The following is a 20,751-nucleotide window of genomic DNA, read 5'->3' as shown; positions in this document are numbered from 1 at the left end:
TAAATGATGAGTGGGGTGTGATAGCGTGGTACACTATGACCAAATTATTCCAATTCATGACTATTTATGTTGACGGTGATGCTATGAGTTTATAGTACTATATGTATAACGTTTGGGTGATTGTTTTATCATTCTCAGTGGACAGATTTCAAATATAAGTATAATTATGCAACTCCTTATTTCATAGGCCTAGTACTACAACCCACTTTTAATAGTAGGCCTATTTTGCATGATTAAACGTTTGTAGGGACTATACTTCATACTTCTCTCGCACAAAACATAAATTCTGTATTTTGATCCTACATTCTAAACTAAATCAAAATCCGACCATATCACTGTGTCATACTACAAAATATTTTACTTCCGTGTCCTCTCTTTTTTCTTTTTTGACGGGTGGCATCAATATACTGAAGCTATTAAAAAAAGAAGCCTGCCCAAATCTATGAAAATATATCTGATTTATTTCCGCATTGATAAAAAAAATTCCACAGGCCTATATACAATTAGCCATACAGTGATTGTAAACATACGGCTCTATACTGAAATAATTTTATCGTCGACAGGTAGTTTTAGGCAACAATTAACAAAACAATTACTACTAATTTAGAAAACAGGTCTTAATTAATTTATTATTTAAAATTTGCATTCTTTTTCTCATTTATTAAAACATTCTATATCGCAGTTTATTGCATTCAATTATTGTTGTTTAGTTGTGTAGTCAAAATGTAATATTTAATGTTTAATAATCACTGAATCTAATCCGACAGATATAGCTAGAACTAGTTAAATATTATAGAAAGATAAAATATGAATATACAATGAATATAATACAATTAAAATCATTAAAATATGCATAGTAAAAAACATTGACTTAATAAAGAAATTTAAATTCATATTTGCTCGCCAATGTATGCTGCGTTGTCCGCACTAGGTGCCAAACAAACAGTGTCTTCAATTTCACCCTTTGCGCCGTTTCTTTTTATTGTTAACCAACAAAGAAAACAAAACAGGCAATCAAGCACAAGGATAAACACCGATAATCCTATGTAGTAGTATCGATATAGTTCAACATCGTATACCCAACACGCTCCTCGCTCACCGCAGACCTCGTTCCATGAGAGGCACGTCAGGTCAATCAGTGATCCATAAACAATAGGTGCTGGAATAATACCTAGATTATGGTTGTAAAGAAAAGGGACATTTAAAAATAAACATACGAAATGAATTGACAGATATTTTGTAATTTGTTCTTTATATCTATTTATATAAATCCATATCTACTTATATATATATATTTATTTATTTACTGTATACTTGTTGCACATCTCATTAAGACTGTGTCTCTGTTTCAATAGAGATAAAATAAAGTTCAGACAAAATATCATCATTATTTAAACAGGTAAAAGTGTGAATAAAAATAGAGGGCACCAACAAAACAATACATCATCAGATAGAGGACGCTATTTTATTTTTTAAAACTCAGGGAGAGCTAGTGAAATGTGAATTTTTCCAAAACAAAACATTGCAATTTAATATTGGTTGGGAGTGGTGGAAACTATCATGCTTTCCTTTATTGCCTTATGTTTTTTAAACTGTATTAGGTCTGCATTATGAGTAATAATAGGCTTTGTCTACACTTGGCCTGCCTACCAATTGGCTTGCCTACCTATTGGCATGGCTTGTGCGTTTGTCTAAATAGTAGGAGTAATGTCCAATATTGGTCGTGTTTTGAGTGATTAAGCAAACCACTACCAATGTCCAACAACCTTTTTTGTGTACCAATATCTCAGAGCTTACGTAGTCATTTAATTCATTTTTTAGTCGACTCTACACAGCTCACTATGTCGGTCGGTTGATCGGTCGGTGGGTCAGTAAACACTAACTTAAATTTGCTGCAGCCATGTTTATGGCCTTGTTATTATTATTATTATCCCATTACATAATTCAATTGAAAATTCTACGTGTTATACACAACTTACCAAGTGCTCCAATTAAAATGTACCGGATTCCTAGTGCCAAAGATTTGTGTTCTTTTGGTACACTCCTATGATAATAATAAAAATCAACATGTTGGAATATCATTATGTAAGGTTTAAAAAGGTATAAGGAAAAAAGGAACTGGAAACTGAGGAAATTCGAATTAAGTCATCTGCGGACGCGCGGCAGCCTACCAGATTAGCCTACCAGATCAGCACACCAGTTGACGATCCCCTACTCTTTTCAAATAGTGTGTACCAAGTTCTTTCATTCACTATGTACACGATACCAACGGCTTTTCGTCCCATCCGAAGGACGCCGGGAATGAGAGTAAAGCATCTTGCCTAAGTATGCAATCAGTATGGTACAGATAGGCTCGAATAAGCCTATCACATGCTAGTCCGATATATCATTACATTATCAATCTCCGGTATATACAACACCCGACGCGAGTACCAGAGGTCTCCAATCCAAAACGCAACGGGGAAAATTGGAAAAATGTATGTTTAGATATCCCTGATTGGGCCTTGTTTTGGTACTGTGTAGCAATGGCGTCAACGATTCCTGTTTGAAAATTGCATTCAATTGTTTGTTGAACCTGGAAATGTATTCGTATATCTGAGAATTTGCCGACACAAACTTTCGGTACTGACGCTGGACACATTTCCAACTAGAAAGCAACTCCGAGAGTGTATACCTCCGCCTATTGTAACATTCTCCTACATAAGATTTCTCCGGGAAATTTGTGTATATTAAATCTAATTAAGTTTTAAAATTACAAATCACAAATTATAACTCTTGCCTCTTGTACAAAAATGAAGTTTTTTGGACAAGTAGTTCTCGAGAAAATACAATTTAATTTTACTTGTTACCTTAAGACTGCTCACCGGCTTGTGAAAATTCTGTCCTACCTACACTAGCAGGTCTGAAAATAATTCTAAAAAGTGGTCCAGAATTGGGACCGTGGTCCGGAATTTCACCAAAATTGGGCAGTGTCGTCCTTGCACCAGGCGACATGTATGGTAGTATTTTGGAGTCATTCTATTCAAAATGAGCGCTAGACACACATAAACCGAACAGATCAACATACTTGGCCAATTTTCAATTTGGCCAAGTAACAAACAAACACACAAACCGAACAGATCAACATACTTTTCCAATTTTTAATTTGGCCACCCATAGGCAACTAAACTATTTACCCTCTCAACATACGCTTTTAAAAACCTGCATCATAAAATACGTATAACCTTACCTAAAAGTCAACATAAGCTGTGGCATCTCTTGGGCAGCAACCGATATTACCAATAGAAAGAGAATGAACGAGAAAGGAATCAATGTATTGCATTCATTATCACAGTAACCTTCTGTGGCTAAATTCGATTGACTTGAAGAACCACATCCACAGTTGCTATATGTCTAAGAAATAAATACAACCATGATTTCAGATAAACGTTAGCCTCACGATTGTAGAAATGAACTTTGCAGCTGCATTAAGAAACTTTGCAAGATCAGACGTTGTACTAATTATCACGTGTAGGCATACTAACTATATTAGGTACACCACACATTGATGTATGACATATGTCGCCGAAAACGATGATGTGCGAGTTGCATATTGAGGGAATAATAAATATAGGGTAGTTATCCCAGCCAATGATGTTTCTGTAAAATAAATTTGTAAGAGAAAATACATTTGACAAAATCTTACCATATTTGAGTATTCGTTAATACACCCCGCGTGACAGGGAGAAAAATAATTTCGTTCTTCTAAGCAGATAGGCTTATATTGGTTTTCAGCACAACTACAGTTAGCATTACATTCCCAAGTTAATGAAACTCCGTCTAATCTTAAAAAAGGAAGAGTTTACATAATTATGGTCTACTGAGAGAATCAATGCTTAATTTAGTATTGGTTAAATTATGACATAATTTCCGTTCGTATCCCAATAAACTCGTTGATCCAGGTAAACAGTTTATACTATTTCCTTAGTTTAATTAGGGAATATCGCTTTCTTGGTTAAAAAAATCCACTTATGATTTAACCATGTTTATGGTATTTATCTTAACCGTGTAGAAAATAATCTAGTCCTTAAAATACAGAATGAACAACAAAAGACTTACTCATTTAGTTGTAGGTCGTGAGTGACACCAATAAGTTTATTCGGGCTGCAGCCGAGAAACATTGTTATTAAAGCAAATGCAGTGGCGCATATACTTAACAAGAGAGAAAGCAATGCGATGCCTTGGGCTTTTAATTCGAATCGCTTCACCAGATAACCACCAATAACTATTCCTATACCATATGCTGGCAACGGTATCAAGCCTAAATTAAGAAATCAAATTTACTTTGTTATATAACTTATAAAATAATGTAGGACTATTATATACACGTTTGATTATACATTCCTTTAAAAAAAACGACAGCAATACTAAAATATTGTTGGCGACATAAAAAAAACTCCATGGAATAGTAGGCATGTAGTCGTATTAGTGTATATACTCTATATTGTAAATACAAACACCATGTTTGAAAAGCGAAAATAGGAAGGAATCTATTTAGATGTTATATAAAACAAATAATTAATGTTTTATATTCGTGTAATGTTACAAATAATGGTATTTGGTGAATGGAAAGGTTATATATCAACTCGGCTTCGCTTCATTGAAATATAACCTTTCATCATTCACCTCATGCCATTATTTGTACCATTTCACTCAAAAACATTCATTATTTGTATACTAACATGCCATACATATGAGCCAACATTGTAAACAAACAGAATTTGTTTTAAAAGTGATGCTCTAATAGATCGAAAACATGGGTTCTTTGTAGTTATTTAATTAACGACGCTATAAGTATACTAACCCGTCAGAATACTGGCATCGGCTGCAGTAAGTCCAAATTGAGTTTCAAAAAACTTTGGTGTAAAACTACCAATTGCCGCAGTCAGTGCAGATATAGTAACATTTGCTAGGGCAACAAATATGAAAGGTGGTGTCGAACATACAGCCAATATTGACTTGCCCAATGCTGAAACAAATGATATAACAAATGAGTAGAAGTAATAGCAGGGCATGAGTTGGAGTACAAACATGATCATGTCAGCAGGAGTAGATAGATGCAGTATGAAGTTCTTTAATTCAATATTTTTGATTAGGGAAAGTAGGCCTACGATAAATGTTAGTTTATGATCATAACACATGTAAGTATACGATGATGGATAAATCTTCAGTCAATTTGGACTAAACTTACATTTTCCCTTTTCTTTCATAGCCACAACTTCACCAGCTAGTGTCATCTCTGTGTTTTGAACGTTACTACTGTCTTTATGTTGTTCAGACGAAGATATCGGTAACTTCTTTGGGAAACATAAAAAGGGAATTGACGAGGCAATGAACATAAAAGAACCGATTAGAAGACCTATCCACCATGCTCCTACCCAGCGTGGATCAGTATCATCGATAGTAATCATCGAGGTATCAACACTGTCGAAGTCTACCCAGAGTATAAGAAAAAATCCGCCGACAAGGAAAGCTATAATTGTTCCAGGTCCATACATACTATTTGCAATTCCTGAAAAAAAAAAGAATAGTAAGAAAATAAGCATATTAATACAATTCAAATTACAGCAACATATTGATTTCTATAGATGTTATATTTCCTCCAGGCTTTAACGGTGATAAATCTAAAGGATAACATTATGTTAATAATATTGCAAGGGGATAGTATGCTGATTTATAGCCACAAAATAATACGGTACATTACCAGAGTAAAATGCTGATTTTGTTTCTGAAACATTATCATCAATGTAAACCAACCCCAGTGTTGCTACGAATGTCCAACCGACTCCAACAAAAAACTGACCAATGATTGCCAATGCGTAGGCCAGTCTATTGTCTGCTTGTTCGTTAGAGTCAATTGTAGTACAACCATCGTTAAGAGCAAGTGGTTCCACAAGGCAGGTTGATACGTTCGAATCCTCCCTTACTCTGTAGTCATATTCGTCTACAATAAAGTGTGATAGTACCGTAATGAAGCTTCCTATCGCTGCAATAATCAACCCGACAAACACCAATCTAGGCTTGTGACTGCTTGGCTTCCCGCCAAAATATGTTACAAATACGGATACTACCAGAATACCTGCTTGGTACATGCCAGCTATTACTCCCACCTGTGAATATTGTAAAACTATTAATGCCTATTTTGTTAATCTATTGGTAAATGTAAATAATATGCCTTAAATTAAATTAAAAACCTTTTTAGCAATACCAAACAATAATTTCATTTAATAGTGCATAATATTTATGCTCCCTGAAATAAAATATTAATGAGATTATATGGTCTGTTAATAAGTTTTATATATGAATGTGTTCAATATATACATACAATATATATATATTCAGGTTGAAGTTATCAGACCGTTAGGATAGAGTGCTCAATACTAAGGTAGAGCATAAATAAATAAAATAACAGCAGAAAACTTGGTTACTTCATTGTTTTAATCACTACAAATTTGTTTCGTACGACCAGCATGTAGCTGGCCGCACTCTTCAGGTGAAATGTAAAACATAAGTGATATACAATATATATATATATGTATATATAAACCGGGTATTTATTTTTTTAATGTGAAATAATCCGAAATACTTATTTAAAAACATACTCTAATTTATGTTTATTTTATATGTATTTAAATATAAGGAATTTCTCACATTCATTTAAAAATGCAAAAATATATATATACAAAAACACGTAAAAAACGAAAGTCATGTTTTATAAAATTATGTTTAGTGCAGCTAAAGGATGCTGCACAGAATAGTTACGATAATACAATGCCGACTGGCGACAAGAAATAGTTTTTCTAGTAAGCGAAAACCCAAAACTGAAAAATGGACAATAGAATAAGAAAATAGCTTTATTATTTGTTCTGCACATTGTCCTGACAATGGCTGATGTCTCAAATTTCTATTATAGAAACTGATGTGTATCGCGTGATAGCACCATGGTAAATAAAGGGTATTATGTGGGAAGAGGAATGAAAATGAACAGCAGACGAAATGCTACATGCTCGTTGTGAAAGAGAATGCAGATTGCTTTAAAATAACTCACAACTCTTTATCAACTGATAAAATATTGTAGCATGGTAATTATTCACCTTTCGTCACGGGAGTCAGTCAGTAGTAGAAATAGTAAAAATTACAGTCTAGTCAGATGAACCTGAGCGCTTGCTGAAATAGTAATACAAGAACTTTTAACAATTATCAAAAGAAGCCATTTTAAGACTTTACTAGCATTGACAATAATCAGTAACAAATAACGTTTGCAAGGTAAAGAGTCTCTATACATTAGACCTAAGAACAAAAGGTCTGATCTTTTTCTAACTGGGCTATGTGATCGAGCAGTATTCGTGTTTTCTCTTAGTTGAGGAATAATTGTTGTCTCAGATCGATGCATATTGGTGTAAATAACTAATGTGTACTGCTGTCCGCTATGTTAATCATACTGTGAACATTATTAAGTCTTTTGAGGTGAACTATTACAACTCTTTGATAATGCTGATATGTTTACCAAAGCATTTTAGGCCTATAAAGTGCTATAGTAACACGTTTGCCACGAGGAGAATTCTCGTTTTACGAACCCGACGCAAAATGCGTTATAGTCCCACGTAGGCCTATATTATTTTTTTTCTAAATTCATCAAATTGCTGACACATCAGTTGTTCTTATTTTGCTATTTCGTACATGTTTTTTTTTTGATAACTGAAGAAAATGCATTTGTAACCATCTTACGCATATTGCTATTGGAGATTTGTTACTTACCTTTTTAAGATACAGTAGGCCTAAAACATTTTTTAAGAGCAATTATAATCATGAGTCATAACAATCAAATAACCTGTCCTAGATTTAGGAATAATAATAGGCCTAACTAAATACAATACAAAATATAATAGGTCCAGTATGATTTGATTTATAAATCCAAAAGCAAATTAAAAATAGTAAAAAATATCCAATCAATACGAATAAAATGTGAAATTAATAATGACCATACTATAATATATAGCTTAAGAAAAACGCACCGGACAGGCATATAGGCCTACAGATGTTTATTTGACTGGTGTAAGAACCTACCTGTGATGTCTTGAGCTGGAAGCGGAATTCGATTGTCGTTATGATGCTGAATAAACTCCCGATATTGAAGGCATGGCTTAAGTATGCCAAGCATAAGCAGAATGTAAACCATTTTGCAGAAGAAAATCCCGATCTTTCATGCTGGTCTGCCATTTTAAATGAACACATATCCTACCACAATCGAAGACAGTACTGACACGACAATAATATTTACAGTGTTAACCTTGTAAGCAGATGTATTGTTGAAAGGAATCTGCATAATAAATGGTCAAAGACACAATACATTATTATCCGGGATACGAACGTTACTTTTAGAAATAAATAAGGCGGAATATGTAGGCCGCTGTAAAAACACAATAGAGTCGTTTGCATTATACTCCCTACCCTACTTGTAATGTACATGAACTACTTACGTTTACGTATGCCTACCGATATGTCCAGACTAGACTATTGTGCAAATAAAGTAATGGCTGGTTATGGATTCACTAGACCCGATGTATGCTACACAACATGGCTAAAGCAGTAGAGCAGATATAGATTGTAGCTCCGTAATGATTATTAGCTTTCCAGTGAATTCTCCCATCATTAGCATTTCAGATACGTGACGTCATCGATTATGTCACGCTCATTTCTATAAAACCGGATAGCCAGTATAAAAAGGGATAATACACGGCTTAAATAGATTGGAATCTATATAGTTTTATAAATACTAATAATAATGTCACCGGCGTATAAAAACAATTACTTTTTCTTATAACCGCCTCGACCGTATAATACATTATAATAATAAATAATGTTATGCTCGAAAGATTGACATAATGTAATAATGTAAGAATGTTATTACATTACGACACTGGGTCGAAAAAGTAATCAATATTATTCTGTAAACCATGCCTTTCCTCCATGCGTATCTTGACGAAAAGTATGGACATATCCAAGGACCTGGTTCCATTAGTAGGAACTAGATTCATAATAAGTTATTTTGCATACATGCATTCAAGCATCTAATCTATACATTGTGACAGGCATACACAGTTAATAATACAACCTGGTGATAAACGGTCATGGATTTTAAATGTGTGTGACATTATGGCACGGAAATCAGTAATGAAGGCTCAGATAAACAATATAAGTATTAATGCATTTCATTTAAAGGCAATTAAAGGTTTTTTTATTGTATCAAACATTTTATCATATAAATCATGAAAATATGTATATAGATTGCATATATATAGTCTACAATGATAGAAAGTCAATCAATGGTAATACTGCCCTAAATTGAGTACCTATCTTAATTTAAGTAAGCGCAAGGCATATTATGAAACGAAATCATATCTTAAAGTATTATACTGTCTACATAATGATAGAAAGTCAATCAATGGTAGTCCCCTAATACTACCTTAATTTGAGTAACAAGTAATATTCGGCTATTCAAAGATGTATTAAAATTTCAAACACTTTCTACTTTTATATTTTGGGATGTCAAATAAAGCGCTTTACTGTAGCATTTGAAAATCGCAGGATATACTTTTATAACACCACCTATTCACACCATGCGGTTGTTTATTGTCTCTAGATATAGGCTAGTTCCATACGACTTTCAGGTGTAAAGCTCTGTCTACACTATCACACTGTATGTGACAACAAAATGTGCCCTTATATAAACATGAAGATGTCATATCATTACCGTATTTGGGCACAGAACACTTTTTTTTGTAAAACTAATTTTAATTGTGTAGACAGAGCTTAAAACAGATGGCCGAATATTTAGTATAACTTAAGTTTTTAAAATCTCAATTAAACAAAGTATATGAAGGTAGAGTAGACTATTCCTAAATATATCAATGACATTGTTAAGTACCGGTAATTCATGCTTCTAATCGTAATAAAGCTAAGTACATTATATAAATATATAGATATAACGTGCTTTTGTTTTTTTATCTCTGAAAAACTACGTGACACTAGTAAACGGTCAAGAAAAATGATAAGAGTATCATCAAAAAGGAATGTTATGATGAACATTAATAATTGGCGGACACTTAAACCCAACTACATAAAAACTCATATCAATGAGTATATGATGTACACAATATAGTTTCTTTTAAAATTCAGAGGTTGAATATATGTTTTCATTTGATGGTTGAATATTCGTAAAGCCTTGTGGAGTTTCCACAGCTTCCTCTTCTTCTTCCCACTTGATTTCAATATAATCCCCAGTCTCATCTATGTCAGTATTTTCGGTCGTCTTCATAACTATAGAAACAAATGAGCATCAAACGTTATGAAGAATGACTATTCTTTCAGTAAGTTAGTTGCATCATCGTATCCAGTGTTATTCCTATAATTATGATTGAATATTGCTCTTATATGGTGTGTAGTAGCAATCGACTTTTGAAATGTCTTTTTAACAAACCAATTGAAATAAAAACTCTGATAGTAAAACGTTACCTTCAATACAAATGTTTTGTCTGACAGACATTTGACTCTTTGTTGCGTTAGATTGCAGCTATTTTAGGTAAATAATTTGATTTTCGATCCAATTTTTGGTCAAATTGAATAACTATAATGTGGTATTATGGCCTATTCTACACAAAAATAAATATTTGTTGTCATGGTGACAATATAACACTGAAATCTGAAAAAAACATTAATGACTTGCACGTTATAATCTAATTTATGAAGAGTGTATACAATCCCAACGTCTCCAGGCCGTCAAACCGTAATTTATATAATGGGGGAAAACTATAAATGTCTGTCAACCTAGGTAAAAAACATTTACTTTTGTACGTCTTTGCTTTTCTTCGGATGATGAATACGAATACCACGATCACAACAACACATCCTCCACAAACACCTCCGACGATGTAGGCCACGTTGCTGCCATCCTTTATGACCAAAACAAAATTAAAATTGAAAGAAAAAAACCAGTCCAAATGTTAATGAATTTAGCTAAATAGTGTTTCAATGTATACACAAAAAAGTGAGTTTTCGGTAGACTGATTATTTTCTATCTAAAATGATCCTTTGGTATTTTTGTACCGTTTGACGGTATCACTGATATTAGAGAAAAAACAGGAATCTTAACCAAGAAAATTGAATTTCCTTACTGAAACCAAGATGGTTTGAAAATAATTGTATTTACCTTTGCCGTTGACTTCTCTTTCGGTAGTGGTGTGTTTAGTGGTGACGTACTAGACGTACTCGAAGACACTAGCAAAATATAATATAAATATAATATAATATAAATCAAATTTTTTTTTAGGTCTATAGTCTATAGTTTAGTATATATGTTTACATTCATGCTATTCAAGATATGTGAAACGTGTCAGTACGATTTTCGGTCTGAATGTATTCCTGACAAGGAACGTTTCTGCAACAATGGTTATGTTAGGAAGGGACATGTCCACCGTCCACCTTTCCCGTCGGGGAGGCTTGTTTGTATATACGGCTTCCAAAACTTTGTAAGGTCTAAATGATAATTTACTTTGCCTTTCGCATCGCTCAAACCGTGAATAATATTAAAACTATGGTTTATTGCGTACTTTTTTCACTGCATGTTTTTGCTCCAACATCAACATCGGTATAACCATCACATTGCAGACACTCTTTTTTTCCTTGTTCAGGTTGGTAAGACCCTTTTGGACATTGCTCACATAATCCATCATTTCCACGATACGATCCGGGAGCACAATCTACTGATAAAAACATACGAATAATGTCTAACAAGTATCTTAGTGAATAACATGCACTGTAAACATGTAAAACTAATACTGTATACATACAATTATTGACCTTTTAAAAATCTTTAGAAGCATAGGGTAATTTATCTATAAAATATCAAATCAGGCACGCAAGGAAACAATATGCTATTTTATAAAAACTCATCATACAATGCTAACTTTAACAACATAACAACTATAACGTACCGCAGATTCTAGATCCAACATCAGTGTTAGTGTAACCATCACATTTCAGACAAGCCGTTTGTCCTTCTTGGGGCTGGTAAAATCCTATTGGACATAGTTGACAGATCGCAGGCAAGTTATTATTCCCACGATATGATCCAGGTGGACAGTTTACTAAAATCAACAAAGTAAACGTATTATTTATTGTGTTTGTTTTTCAAAATAGAGATTTAAAAAGCGAATAATTAGGCCTATTGATACCAAAATAAAATACAAATGTTGTTTAAAATGTTAAATGTGAAAAATGAACAAAAATTCAATCATGAACATTGATTAATTATAATATACAGTAATCTAAACAACTCACCACAGATATATCCATCAATATGAGCGTATTGATTGTTGGGACAGATTGGACCATTCAAACCTGAATTAAACGTTGTTACTTCCACTACTTCACCATGATGTTCAAATAGTTCTGCTGGACTCAGCAAATGTTGAAGCTGAACAACCTTGTCAGTGATATTGTCAATCTTATATTTGACCGTTTGTGCTGAGTCATATCGACTTTCAGTCAGAATATCAATGGATGTGACATTAGTACTTTTTATTTCGAATGTTATCTGAGTTATAAACGTTTTGCCTTGTGGACTGGACTCTTGGTAATTGAGAAGTTCTATTTCTGGGTCATCGTTACTAATAACATTCGCAATGGTTTCTTCCAAAGATGCATTAGGTGTTTTGGAATTGGTTCCTTGATAAAGCCCGATGGTTATAGTGCTTGAAAACTCAGGCATCGATATCCCAAGAACTTGAAATCTTGCAGGATTCGATAATACGTGCCCATGTTTGTTCCATGCTTCACAAATATACCATCCATCTTGGTTAAATCCCGGGCTTAATATCTGAATACTCGAAACATTCTGACCTGGGAGGGGTTCCATGTCGGATGACAACCTGTTCTGAAAATACCATTGGTAGTTTTCTAGTGGCTGAGCTGACGCTTTGCAATCGAAATACGATCCTACACTATTACCATATTCAGTATCAGCGTCTTGCGGATGTTCTCTGATCCACGGTGCAAATTCAACAGTGACGTTACATTGCAGTGACGAAACTGTTGTTACTGCATTGATAGCCTGACATGTATAAGTACCTGAATCAGATGCGTTCACCTGCTTCAGTGTCAATGTGTTTGAAGTCATGCCACTCAGCACGTTTCCATTAAACGTCCAGGCAAATGTTGGAAAGGGATTCCCAGAAGCGTTGCATGTCAGAGTAAAAACAGCTCCTTCAGTTGTTATTAATGTTGGTTCAGGATGTTCAGTAATGACAGGTTCTTCTAAGCATACATCATTATAATCTTTTAGAAAACTAACCTGGTCAAGTACAATTATCGCACTTGTTTCTGCTTCATTAGCACTTGATGCATTACTTCTAACAAATGTGGATATATATTCATCGAGGACAACAACATCTTCATAAATGTCTCTACCTTCTGACAAATACTTTAAAGAATTTAATTCAGTTGTAAGGCAATCGTAGAAGCCTTGGCAATCCGTCATACAACTGCAATTACAGATGTAGGTGTTCATTACCGTTTCCCACTCAAATAACACATCAATCTCAAGTAGTGATCTTGTGTTGTTTGATTTTATCTTCGCAGAATCGATGACATTTGTTAAAGCAATTTGTTCATATCCATCGTCTTGTTCTGTATAGTTGCTGTCTTCGAAATCATCCATAGTCAAATTCAAATACGAAATTACACTACTGTTTACAACATGTGGTGACGATGATGCTGATAGATTGTACAAGTAGTCATTTTGAAATCTCTCTTCATTTTCTAATGCCTCTGTATTGCCAGATTTGCTGTTATTTACAATCTCCAGAAGTGTTTGGAATGAATTTTCAATAAAATCCAGTATGTTGTTATAGTCTGTGCACTTCTTTTCATTTTGGACAACTTTTTGATCTCGTGAAAGGTTACTAGTAATATTAATATCTGATTTGTTTGTTGGAATATAATCTACCGTTTGAATAGGTGGCTGTTCAATGATGGTAGTAGCATCACGTTCTATGCGACGGCCAATGTGTCTTGTGTCTCTTCTTCTTCTAATTGATCTTGTTATATCACCAAACAACTCTTCCGTAATGAAAAGAGCAGCATTTTCAATTGTATAATTTAAATTGGTGACGTCAAGAAATATTTGTATATATACTGGAGTGGATGATAGCGTTATGTAGCATACTATAGGTAGCACGGAAATATCTTCTCGAACTAGGTCAATGTTAAATGTCAGTTCTTTGAAGTATAAACTTCTTTCAAGTGATCCATTGATTTGGTGCTGTTTTACATTTAGCCCTGCTGAAACCTGTATGCGTATTTGGTCCAGTGCCTCTTGAGTATTGTTAAGATGTTTCTGTAACGCCAATACCTTGTCTGATATTACCTTTTGTTGGTTTAATGCATCATCGAGTTCGATTATAGCTTCGTTCAATTCTGCATCAGCAATTGATGCAAGTAAAACAGCATCATCAAACTCTTCAATTGGTACAGTGAGGTCAGGAGATACGTTTTGTATTATATCAAATAATTGAGTTCGCTGTTTTCTACATTGCTCGTTGTTGTTTACACATTCGGCATCCGGGATCTGTACACTGCAAGAAACTTCTTCGGTTTTAATCTTTTCTATCTGGCCAACGACTTCATAACTGACACAAGTGCTACATGACTCAAACGTGACTGTTATTAAAACAGGTTGTTGATACTCTTCACAACATTCGCCTAGTGTCCACGACGTTTCACTGCCTTTACCTACAGAATTTACTACTTGTATTGTCCCTTGAACGTATCTACCAGTTGCTATTTTTGCAACACCCCTAACAAGCTTTGTCACTTTAAAACCGCCCTTAACCTCAGTTGAGATCCAGCATCTCCGGCAGCAACTGGTTGTCTCATTAACAACTGTTGATACGTCTCTGTTACTACAACATTCATATGGCACGTATGCATAAACGTCTTCCAAGTAAGTAACAATTCTACTGCCAGGTAAACATACCCCAGTGCATTCAGTAATTGTACACACACTGTTCAAGCTTTCTTCGACCTCTTTTGTATCTTCGCGTGCATTTTCCAATGATTGTCGTGCACTTTCAACTGCGATGTTGGCTTCCATAACCTCTTCTACTGCATAATCATGTTTTTTTCTAGCCTCAACTACGTTAGTATTTTGTATAGCTTCGTCATCTAAAGCATCCTGTAATTGTGTTGTTGCTAATTCAACAGAATGCGTAGCTTGGCTCAGTCTTTGTTCGCTATCGTCAGCAGATTTCTGGGAAAACGTAATAACTTTATTTTTTAGAATTCTTCCTAATGATAATGGCCCTTCAGCTGCAATGTTGCCATATAGAGATATTACCATCGACTCGAACGAGTTTAATTCAGAACTAGCATTTCCAAGCATATCATATAGACCCCACAGTTTACCAGAAAAACTGAAACAGGTTCCTGTCATTGTAAGATGCATAGTTGTCTTTTGTTCAATTCCAAGAAATGCGATAAACACTGGAATACGTCCTTGCCAATAGTTGTTGTTAGGCTCAAAAGCTAAATTTAATCGTGATCCAGTCTGGATACTGATGAATATATTAAGGATTATCGCATTGGAGTATTCTCCTGTTATGCAAACAGCAGGTGTTGGTTGAAAAATCGATTGAAGATCTCTGTATGGAATAGAACAATTCACAGAATTCAATACTTCTATCTTTAACGATGGAAAGCAAAGATGTGATGACAAACAAACTTCTGAAATCATGCGAAAACCAGATCCAGACGTACTTTCGTAAGCGAAAATATTCTGTGCTTCAATAAGAATGTTATTGCTGAGACTTTCCAAATGTCTTGTAACATTTAGTACATCATCACTTCGCAAATCACTTTGATTAGTGTTGCTAATTAGTTCATCATTAACATTCCACATAGTTAATATACTTCTTTTACATTGAATGCGTATTTCAGCTAAAGCGTTAGCAATTACTTTCAAATCTGTTTGAGTTAAAGTTTGGAAATACTTCGTTATACTGACATTCAAATCTGTGGCTGCAGCTAGTAGATCAGAATATAAATCAACATATCCACCAAAAAGTAACTGCCAAGCCAATGCGCTTAGTTTAGGCGATAGGGTTTGTAGATCACTTATAATCTTCGTCATGGTGTTAAGATCTGTTGGAATTTCAAGTTTCGGTGACAAATCATAATCTACAAACACTTCTACATCAGATTGGTCGGTCTTAAGCAACCAGGAAAACGGCGTATCGTCAAAAACCCCAAATGACGTCGATGATTCCAATATTATTCCTTGATCAGACGAAAAGGATCCACCTACAAAAATAAACCAGATTTACTTCTATAAAATTGGAGGTTAAAAAAAACGCAGATTAAGTAATTATTTTTATATTATTATTGATATATGGTTTTGGTGAATCACAAAATTTTCTCATATTGTTACGTTGTATTAATTATTTAATTTAAAAAAGAAACTAACCACCAATGATTGAGCTCAATATCGGTCTACTCGTTTGGATTGAAATGAAAATTAGTTCTACGTCTTCATCAAGCATTCTCCAGAATAAGGTAATTTGAGAATCTCCAAACTGTTTAAACTCCCAACGTTGTATAAAAAGATGACTGAATAACTGTAAAAACACGTATTTTGATAAAACAAATAAAGCTAACGATTGTTATTTATTTAATATTTTTGTTCTACATCACATCCCTCCTCCTCAATACAAATAATAAATTAAAAACAAAACGCACCTGTGTAATATTTTCAAGGGATACATGAATATCACCGCTGCCTTCGACTTTTGCCAACACTGTGTTGTTGATGTAGTAGGAGTATTGTAGATTTGCCAAAATGTTAGTGTTGTGTTTTTCACTCAGATTGGACAGAGAAGACTGATGTTGTGTTGTATTACTCTTCTCTTGATTGAGCATATCCGCTTTTGAAAATGCAAGAAAATTGGCATCCACTGCAAGGACATCATCATAATAAACGTTCTTGATGAAACTTAAGATATTTCTTGAACCTTCGGGAAACACCATCATAACAGTTCCAGATGTCAGATCACATACACCCACTACCAAACAATATTTTCTTTTGAATGATGGTACTGACAGAGATACACGTCTGCCACCAATAGTTAACTCTGCCTTTGAGAGTAAGAAGACAGAATACTGGCTATCACTTACAACGGGAGCAGCTGAACACCAGTCGATTGATTTAACATCAGTACCGCTAAGACTCAATGTTGACAAAGATGATATAGCATTCATTGGATCTATATCGACGGATATAAAAGTCATCCAGTCTGGCAGAATATTTTCAAGCTGACGCGTATAATTACGATACAAAGAGTTAAATTTAACAAAGCTTTGAATATTAGCCAATGTTACATTTTTACGTTGACAGTTATTATTTGGTGATAATGATGCCATATCGATTGGAAGTTCCTGTCCTTCAAGACAAAGTGGCAGTTCGAATGCTTCAGTTGCCAATGATACAACGCCACTAGTTTCCAAATAAACGTTACCTACCTTCGTCCATTTCTCGGTAGATGAATAATCTATTCCTGTACAGGTGGAGTGATCAGAAAGTACAAAACAACCCGAGGGCAGACGATAGCCCGGTGTAAATTTCTCATCAGCAGTGTTCAACGAGTTGTTCTGTAACACAAATATTTCGTCATCGTCTGGTGTAACGAAATCAGCTGCTTCATTTCCTCTCAAGACATATGATATCTTTACAAACCCCTGACTAACCCCATAAATAGAACATGTAATATTATTTGTTGTTGACGAAAATGATAACTCATGGGGCTCAACAAACACGTTATCTGAATCTACTTCAATAGTTAAATCAAGTGCTTGCTTTGGTTTGGCAATGAATTCGAAATCATACACATCTCCTACCCAAACGTCAGGCCAATCTGGTGTTGTTACAACTCCTTCTGCACAGGTCTTCCCTGTATAGCCAGTCCCGGAACAGTCGCATTGATATCCACCTACCTCATTTTGCGATACTCGGCAAACACCATTTGCACATGGAGATGGCGTACACACCTGCATTTCTAAATTTAGAGACATTTAGTATTTCATCAGAGTATACATTTGATCAAGAGAAGCAAGATGTGTAATGGTTGGTAACCCATGATAGTGGATATGTTTGTGTATGTTCTTTGTATTATATTGAACAGTAGACGGCGCACGCTACAGGTTTTTTTCCAAACAGTCACGCTGCACAACATTCTAAAAAATGTTTACAAACATCTGACAATAGAATTGTTACTGTGTATTGGAACTACTGTGACACGAAATTAGCTTATATAGTATTACCAGGTGTCTTTAATATATGAACAGGTTACTACAGTATCTTACCAATACATTTTGGAAAAGTGCTATTCCATAGTCCAGGCCATAGACATTCTGTAACAATGCTTTCTTCTAGGAAATATCCTGGATCACAACCAAAACTACATTGACTTCCAATTTGATTCTCGCATGGAAAAAGAATGTATCCATTGTGAGGTGAAGGGACGTTGGGACATAGCATCTCTGTAAAGGTAATATGGTAATATTATGTTGTTGTATTTTCACAACAGTTCCTAAACATTTAGAATACTTTGTTTATTATTATTACATAAGGGTAGTTTTTTTATATTGGAAAATACGATGTGATGTGATTAAAACACATACACAAACTTAGTATAAGTCGGTTGCTGCAATGAAACACCATGAAGTGCTTTAGTTATTTAATAACGAACATTTACATAAATATAACAATTATTTTATAATAATATAGGTTTTAGACGGCGATTCGGCTTAATATTGTAGAAAAGATTTGAATGGTTTGTGTTTTGGCACAAATAGCGTGTCATATGTATGCTTAAGCTGGAATTTACATGTAGTTACGGCAGAAAATAGTAAAGGAATGTTAAGTAAACAATAACGAGAGACTTAAAGCAAGTTTAGCAAATATGTTCAACTCAGGAGTGCAGTATGAATTAATTACGCCTAAACTACTAACGATTAAAGATCTGTCTACAGTAGGCCTATAAAGCTTTATGTGACAAAAAATGTGATGTGCCCATATATCAATATGATATCACTACCGTATTTGGGTACATCATACCTTTTTGTCAAACTAGTTTTATAGTATAAACTATTAGGCTTTAAACAATCAGTTTAAACAAACCTTCACAAAGTGTTGTATGACCACTCCACATACCATTCGGTAAGCATTCTCTCAGGTCGGACCCTAATAAACGGTAGTTCCATTCACATGAAAAAACACATATTTCTCCTGTTGTAAATCCTGTACATGTTCGATTTCCATTAAACGGCAAACCGACTTCAACACAAGGATTGGCTGTTAAAATACATAACAATGAAATTATAGTTTATTTATATGAATTGCATACTTTTTTTTAAATAGAAATTAAAGTGTGGTTATTTTTAGTTATTTTTTCAGAATCACATAATAATTATAGGCTTACTTTTTGTAAAAATATTTCATGCGAATTGAAAATATGCCTCCATAATGTAATACGAAGACACAGTATTTACATAAACGTATTAGTTACAGCGAAGTATTTTGCATCAGTACGTTACATCTCTTTATGTATTGTATTTTAATTATATTGAATAGTAAATACATAAACGAAACGACACAAAAAAGAACTACTTCATTATGCTTATTTATTCTATAGCCTACCTGTGCAGTTTTTCTGATCTTTATTAATTGTCCAACCGTCATTACAATCGCATCTGAAGCTACCGATAGAGTTTAAACATAGTTGCCCACATTCGTCAATACCACTGGTACATTCGTTAACATCTGATGAAAAAAAACACGTGGTAGGCCAAATATTATTACGCAAAATATAGTATCATCTGATGACTAATTTATTTCGTATGATAAAGTACTGTATGTAAGAGCTCCTCGTTCCACCCAGATAAAACAATCTAAGTTCGAAATTCACTCCAAATCCGTTTATATGTTTTCACCTCAGACTTTCAATTAAGAAAAACAAAATTGTATGGTATTGAATCAACAAGAACAGTAGATTGAAGAGATCCATAAAAAAAGCAAACTAATTGTTTCTGTTTCAAAAAAATATATTATTGAAATAAAATGATAATATAACCACAATGGAAATTATTATTTGTGGGAAATTGGAAATAAAGGCCAGTGAATCTCAAGTGCAAACAAAAAACAAAAACAAAAACACACAAACAAACATAGACAATAAAAACAAAACTAAAATAATTAGGATTAAAAAAAACATGTCTACCTTCACAGTTGTATAGATCGTAGGCTTCGTATCCTGTGTGGCAAAGACACTCAAAACTACCATGTGAATTTGTACATCTATGGCAATTGGCGAAGGAACACTCATTAATATCTGAGGAAACGATTTGAAAGTAAGATAAAACTACGGTACAATAAAAATCAACATGTTATCATTCAGTTTCGTGCTGTTCTATTATATATCTAACTCTAGTAAACGGTAATTATTTAATTCTTATTTATTTTATAATATCAAAATACATGTCAACGAATTATGCACATCAATTTAAAAAAGTACAAACACAACATTTAAAATAGATGATAGTAATCTACGAAACAATACAATTCAAGATCAACATAAACAAAAACTATTGCTGTAAACACAAACT

General features: G+C 34.0%; 3 protein-coding genes across 3 annotated transcripts; all 3 read right to left on the bottom strand.

The window, feature by feature from the left end:
- Positions 1-441: 441 nt before the first annotated feature.
- LOC144845131 (solute carrier organic anion transporter family member 5A1-like) lies at positions 442-8,681 on the bottom strand. Its single transcript, XM_078702286.1, has 10 exons — positions 8,520-8,681; positions 8,107-8,359; positions 5,744-6,149; positions 5,231-5,551; positions 4,844-5,008; positions 4,099-4,300; positions 3,686-3,824; positions 3,230-3,393; positions 1,980-2,044; positions 442-1,171 (listed from the first exon to the last, which is right to left on the bottom strand). The coding sequence occupies exons 2-10, from the start codon at positions 8,272-8,274 to the stop codon at positions 891-893; spliced, it is 1,911 nt and encodes a 636-aa protein (XP_078558412.1). The 5' UTR covers positions 8,275-8,359; positions 8,520-8,681; the 3' UTR covers positions 442-890.
- A 1,474-nt stretch (positions 8,682-10,155) lies between these two features.
- LOC144845700 (uncharacterized) lies at positions 10,156-11,814 on the bottom strand. Its single transcript, XM_078703128.1, has 4 exons — positions 11,649-11,814; positions 11,249-11,316; positions 10,886-10,991; positions 10,156-10,359 (listed from the first exon to the last, which is right to left on the bottom strand). The coding sequence occupies exons 1-4, from the start codon at positions 11,812-11,814 to the stop codon at positions 10,208-10,210; spliced, it is 492 nt and encodes a 163-aa protein (XP_078559254.1). The 3' UTR covers positions 10,156-10,207.
- Positions 11,815-11,986: 172 nt separating this feature from the next.
- On the bottom strand, positions 11,987-12,900 carry LOC144845132 (uncharacterized). Its single transcript, XM_078702287.1, has 2 exons — positions 12,379-12,900; positions 11,987-12,185 (listed from the first exon to the last, which is right to left on the bottom strand). Exons 1-2 carry the CDS (start codon positions 12,806-12,808, stop codon positions 12,022-12,024), a joined length of 594 nt encoding a protein of 197 aa, XP_078558413.1. The 5' UTR covers positions 12,809-12,900; the 3' UTR covers positions 11,987-12,021.
- Between the last annotated feature and the right edge of the window lie 7,851 nt (positions 12,901-20,751).

The sequence above is a fragment of the Antedon bifida genome, chromosome 6 (genome assembly GCF_963402885.1).
Source record: "Antedon bifida chromosome 6, ecAntBifi1.1, whole genome shotgun sequence".
NCBI classification, from domain to species: Eukaryota; Metazoa; Echinodermata; class Crinoidea; order Comatulida; family Antedonidae; genus Antedon; species Antedon bifida.
Note: the sequence above shows the minus strand (reverse complement) of the source record. Positions and strands in the feature narration are given on the sequence as shown.

Coding starts and splice junctions, on each gene's coding strand:
- LOC144845132 (XM_078702287.1), bottom strand. CDS start 12,808: ATGCCTGAGTTTTCAAGCACTATAACCATCGGGCTTTATCAAGGAACC. Junction 12,186..12,378: donor TATTGATGGATATATCTGTG/GTGAGTTGTTTA, acceptor TGTTGATTTTAG/TAAACTGTCCACCTGGATCA.
- LOC144845131 (XM_078702286.1), bottom strand. CDS start 8,274: ATGTGTTCATTTAAAATGGCAGACCAGCATGAAAGATCGGGATTTTCT. Junction 5,009..5,230: donor TATGAAAGAAAAGGGAAAAT/GTAAGTTTAGTC, acceptor CATTTGTTTCAG/CATTGGGCAAGTCAATATTG. Junction 3,825..4,098: donor CACGACCTACAACTAAATGA/GTAAGTCTTTTG, acceptor TCCTTTTTTAAG/ATTAGACGGAGTTTCATTAA.
- LOC144845700 (XM_078703128.1), bottom strand. CDS start 11,814: ATGTTTTTATCAGTAGATTGTGCTCCCGGATCGTATCGTGGAAATGAT. Junction 11,317..11,648: donor AAAAACATGCAGTGAAAAAA/GTACGCAATAAA, acceptor ATATTTTGCTAG/TGTCTTCGAGTACGTCTAGT. Junction 10,992..11,248: donor AAGAGAAGTCAACGGCAAAG/GTAAATACAATT, acceptor TTGGTCATAAAG/GATGGCAGCAACGTGGCCTA.